This window comes from Pygoscelis adeliae, unplaced genomic scaffold (genome assembly GCF_000699105.1).
Source record: "Pygoscelis adeliae isolate BGI_AS28 unplaced genomic scaffold, ASM69910v1 Scaffold131, whole genome shotgun sequence".
NCBI lineage: Eukaryota > Metazoa > Chordata > Aves > Sphenisciformes > Spheniscidae > Pygoscelis > Pygoscelis adeliae.
In genome coordinates this window covers 1568186-1572682 of record NW_008824058.1, presented here as the reverse complement: position 1 = coordinate 1572682, position 4497 = coordinate 1568186, and the positions used below count along the sequence as shown (strand labels likewise).

The 4497-nt window shown below is 52.6% G+C and overlaps 1 protein-coding gene across 1 annotated transcript in view; it reads left to right on the top strand.

The window, feature by feature from the left end:
• Positions 1 to 4497, top strand: part of KCNJ3 (potassium inwardly-rectifying channel, subfamily J, member 3) — a 61362-nt gene that overhangs the window by 10368 nt on the left and 46497 nt on the right. The window contains exon 5 of the mRNA XM_009334041.1: positions 3694 to 3910. Coding sequence (XP_009332316.1) covers positions 3694 to 3910 — 217 coding nt within the window. The remainder of the gene's footprint in view (positions 1 to 3693; positions 3911 to 4497) is intronic.

Below are 4497 nucleotides of genomic sequence, written 5' to 3'. Positions count from 1 at the left end.
GCGGTGCCCCTTGCCCGCCAGGCTGAGGGGGCTTTCCCCAGCCCAAAGCTGCCCAGCCCGCCGGAGCTCTGTACGCGGGCGGCTATAAATGTGGAGGGAGAAGAGTAATAAAGGGCTAAAATGCGGCTTTTCTATGGACACAGTTACAGCTGGCTCTGCGCATCCCCTACCAAATGTCTCTGCACGGTGCATCCTTTCGCTGCTGTGGGGGAGCAGTGCTTGGCCAGGCCTCCTGGCCAAAAAAAAGTAGAAGGGAAAAAAAGGATTGCAGCAGGGAGAGCGATCTCTCTTCCAGGGGGTGCTGCCATGCACGGACAGTCTTTCTGGCTTGCAGGAGCACGAGTGTGTGGCAGGGGGGAATCACTGCTTCAGTGTTTCTGCTTTGGTTTGCATATAACCTTTATTGCAGGTTTATCGCGAAACCAGGAGGGCAGAGTTAATTGTAGGGCTGCTCACAGATTTTCTGCTGAAACGCTTCCTTTTTGGTAAAAGGTTATTCTCTTTGCAAAATCTATGTAAAATTGGAAATCCCAAAACACTGTTTTTCTTCTTTTTTATTTTTTTTTCCCCGGTAAGCTTAGACCATACTGGAGAAAAAAACAAATACAAAACCTTGAAAGCAGCAAGTTAGTGCAAAGACTCATTCATTGTAATGTTCTTTTTTTTCTTCATGAATCTCCAAGATTGTGAAGAACTTGGATGAAACTTAGAAGCCCTGTACTTTCCTCCCTACATTACATTGAGTCAAAGGAGTCACTCAAGGTCATTTTTTTTGACAAATGCTTTGTCTCGAATAGCAAAGCAGTCAATAGTACGAGTTCTCACACCCTGCCTTGGGTTGAATACTGCCTGTAACTCAGGGGGAGTTGTAAAATAATATTTGGTTTGTCTATAACATTTTAGCTCTCAATCTTCATCTCAATTCCCTCAGAGCAGAAGCAATCGTACTTCATGTATATGACTTCACAGCTGAATAATGTAACACCTGGTTTTACTGCAGCTGTAAAATAGGAGGTTTTTGAGACAGACGTGGTGGATTCCCCGGGAATCCCGCGAGCTCCAGTGCAAGCGGCGGTAGTGTGACGATGCCGTGGGAGTGGGAGCAGGAGGAGGGTCCTCCCCAGCGCTGCAGCAGCAGTGACAGCTTGTGGCACCCAGGCAGCACCCCACCCGTTTTTAACCTTTCTTCCCCATCATTTTCTTCCCCCCATCTGTAATTCATGCCCGTTTCTCTGGACTTTGCTGTGTCCCTCAAGTACCGCGTTGTCTTTAACTCTCCTTTTCCATCACTATTCCGTCTATTAAGATGTCCATTAAATAGGATTTTTTTTTCAAAATAATAGTTCACCCTGCTTCGTCATCCTCTCCTGTGCATTGGTAGGGGGGGGTTTGGCTGGTTGGTTCAGACCGAGATTTCGGGGCAGGTACCGCTGGGTATTCCATGGAAAGCATCCGTGGAGAAGTGCCACGTAAAGCCAAAACACTTCGGACAATAGCGGTGGCAGCTGAAGTCCTAAACAGAGGAGCCAGAGCTTTTTCAACCAGCCCTTTAGAGGACTTCCCCGAACCATCAGCCTTCACAACGAAGCCTGGCGCGTGCAATTCCTGATTGCGTTTCACTGGGTCTGACCCGGGGCCACCGTTTTCCTCTGTCCCAAAGCCAAAGCCAAGCCGGGTCGGGGGGGGGTGTCTCGGTGTCCCCAGAGTGATGTCACCCAGAAATGGGCCAGCCTTCGCCTCCCCCATGGCTATAACGATACTGTAGGGGTGTGGGATGTCTGATGGAAGCAGTTCCCGCCCCAGAGCTGCTCCTTGCCCTGCTTACGGGTGTTATTTGGTGCTTTGCTTGTTTTTTTGTCTTTTTATGGAAAAGTAGACTTCCCTCTAAAGAAAGAACAAACAAAACCCTGCAGGCAGGATATTTATGCAGATGTGCTCTAGATGTTTCTTGGCTCTGATGTCGTTATCTAAAACTGCATGGTGTATGCTAGGATGGGGTAGCAGAGGCAGGTGTGATAAATCTGAATTTTCACACACAAAAATTTAAGCACATTTCTTAGCCGAAACTTCAGGGCAGTGAAAGACACGATTGTTTGTTTGGGATTAGATCTCCTTCAAATCCAGCCACCATTCAGGGAAAATTTTAAAAATAGAAACCAAATCCTAAGCAAGGCATGTAATCCGGTTTTGCTCTGTCTGCTGCCGTTTGCTTTTATGCTCCCAACCGCTTCCCACCCCCGTGTCCGGGGGGGGTTGGCCATAGCTGCACCCCTTTCACCCTCGCCGGGGGCTTCCCCGTGCCCCGGGGGTCGCGCGCCGGGGGGCCGGCGGGCGCCCCCCCCCCCCCCCGTGGCTGCCAGTGCCGGACATTTTACCGGGGGCACGGGACTGGGTTTCTCTGGGAGCCGCTGGTGTCACTTGTAGGAGCTCTGACAGTCCGGAGGTGACGGCTGTGCTGGTCCCTCTCCAACGGGGCTTCTACCCCCCCTCCAATTACATACGTAGCGCAGCAGGTCTGAATAGCGAGGGGAATGGAAACAGAGTTAGGGGAGAAGTTAGAGGAAAGATGACGCTTCTTCCTGCAAGCGTAATCGTGCTCCCATTAAAAAAAACATTCCCATTTCAAGTCAATATTGCTCAATATGGGAAATTTCACATCAGCTCAAAACGTCGGGAATGATGGAAATGCATCTCGAGTAGTGATTTGATGGGTTTTGGCTGTGTGTGATGAATACAACAGTTTGTAAAACTTCTTTTTAAAACCTGAGTAGCAAATAATGGAAAATTCTGTAATAAAATTAATGACCAGGAAGGGCTGTAACGTTCTGTTCCTGCCTATTCGTAACACGGGGAGAAGAAATGAAAGCCGGAGAGGGAGCGCTTGGGCAGGGCTGTGCCGATTACAGTGCTCCTTACGGACTAGGGACGCGAAGCGTAGCTTGCAGCGAGGCGCACGAGCCGGAGTGCTGAATTCGAGGTTTCAGCTCTAGGCGTGATTTTATGGGCTTGTCGTGTAGCTGTTCAATTGTGGTTTGTGGTGTCTTAGTGGGCAGCTCTGACTAAAGCAGTAACAGCATCCCCTTCTCCAGGCTTCTTTTGTCAAAAGGACAGTGATCTAGAAACCTCCCTGGAGGACTGTGGCCCCAGCTGGTTTGGGGCTGATGTAGGTTGTTAGCCAGCGCTGGGGAACTCTCTCTTGTGGGTAAGTTGGTAATTAATCTAACTGCTGCCACTTTCTGCAAGGGGCTTCTGTTTGTGGAGGGACCCTGGAGATGGTTGTGAGCCTTTGCCCGGGGTCACTGTGTCGCAGCAGGGATTTTGTGAGGTCTTGAGTGGCTTCTGCTTGCCAGAGCCTCAAGGTGTGCCGGCTTCATCTTCTCCTCCTGGTGGGTGATGCTGCGGGTCAGTGGCAGAGCCGTCATTCGTGTCGGTGGCCAGTGTCCTTCCAGGGCTCCTATGCTGGTGAGCTGCAGTTGCAGCAAGATGCGTGTTAGAAATAATTCATCCCTGCTCTCCACAGCCAGCGCTGGGTTTCCACCCGTTTCGCGGCCACGTGGCTGGACTGGGGTTTGCCTCGTGTGAGGGGTGGTGCAGAGCGCTGGCGGGGATGCGGGATGCTGTCGGGGTGCCTCCTTGATGGCTGCTCCAGCAGTGATGTCTCTTTCTCTGTCTCTCCCCTCGCTGCCTGTCCAGTCCCGCCAGACCCCGGAGGGCGAATTCCTCCCGCTCGATCAGCTGGAGCTGGACGTGGGCTTCAGCACGGGGGCCGACCAGCTTTTCCTCGTGTCCCCACTCACCATCTGCCATGTGATAGATGCCAAGAGCCCCTTCTACGACCTCTCCCAGCGCAGCATGCAAACGGAGCAGTTTGAGATTGTCGTCATCCTGGAGGGCATCGTGGAAACAACGGGTGAGTAGAGAAAGCAAATGCTCCGCGAAGCAGATGTCACCCGGCAGGTCTTGCCATCCGTGTTCGAAAATTGGGTGCTTCAGATTGCCCTTTAATCCCATGACGCGGTCACATTTTGCAAACGCTTCCAGATGGCCAAAGTCATATTTTCCTACAAAGTGAACGCTGGAGTGATTTTTGGCAATGTGTCTGTTACCCAGGTCGTGTGCGTCGGCGCTCCCGTCGAGGCCGAGAAACTTGCGTCCCGGTGGCTCGGCGGGGCGGTGCGGGGATGCTGTGGCGGGGTCGGGCGTGCTGTGCTCCCTGCAGCATTGCCCGGCAGCGATGCTCCGGCCCGGGCTGGGGGTAGATGCTCCCGCAGCCAGCGAGCGCCTTGCTTCTCTTCCCAGGCTGCTGCCTGCCGCAGGGCAGCGCTTAGGGGGGATATTCAGAATATCTTTGATCGTTTTTCGGTCCGTATGCTGGTGTCCCAGCGTTTCTGTGCTGGGCTGCTTTTCTAGCACAGGAGGCAGCCTCCGAGCACCTCAGGCTGCAGTATTCTCGTAGCTCAGCCTGGTGCCCGGGGAGGCTGGGGGCAGCAGGGGGGG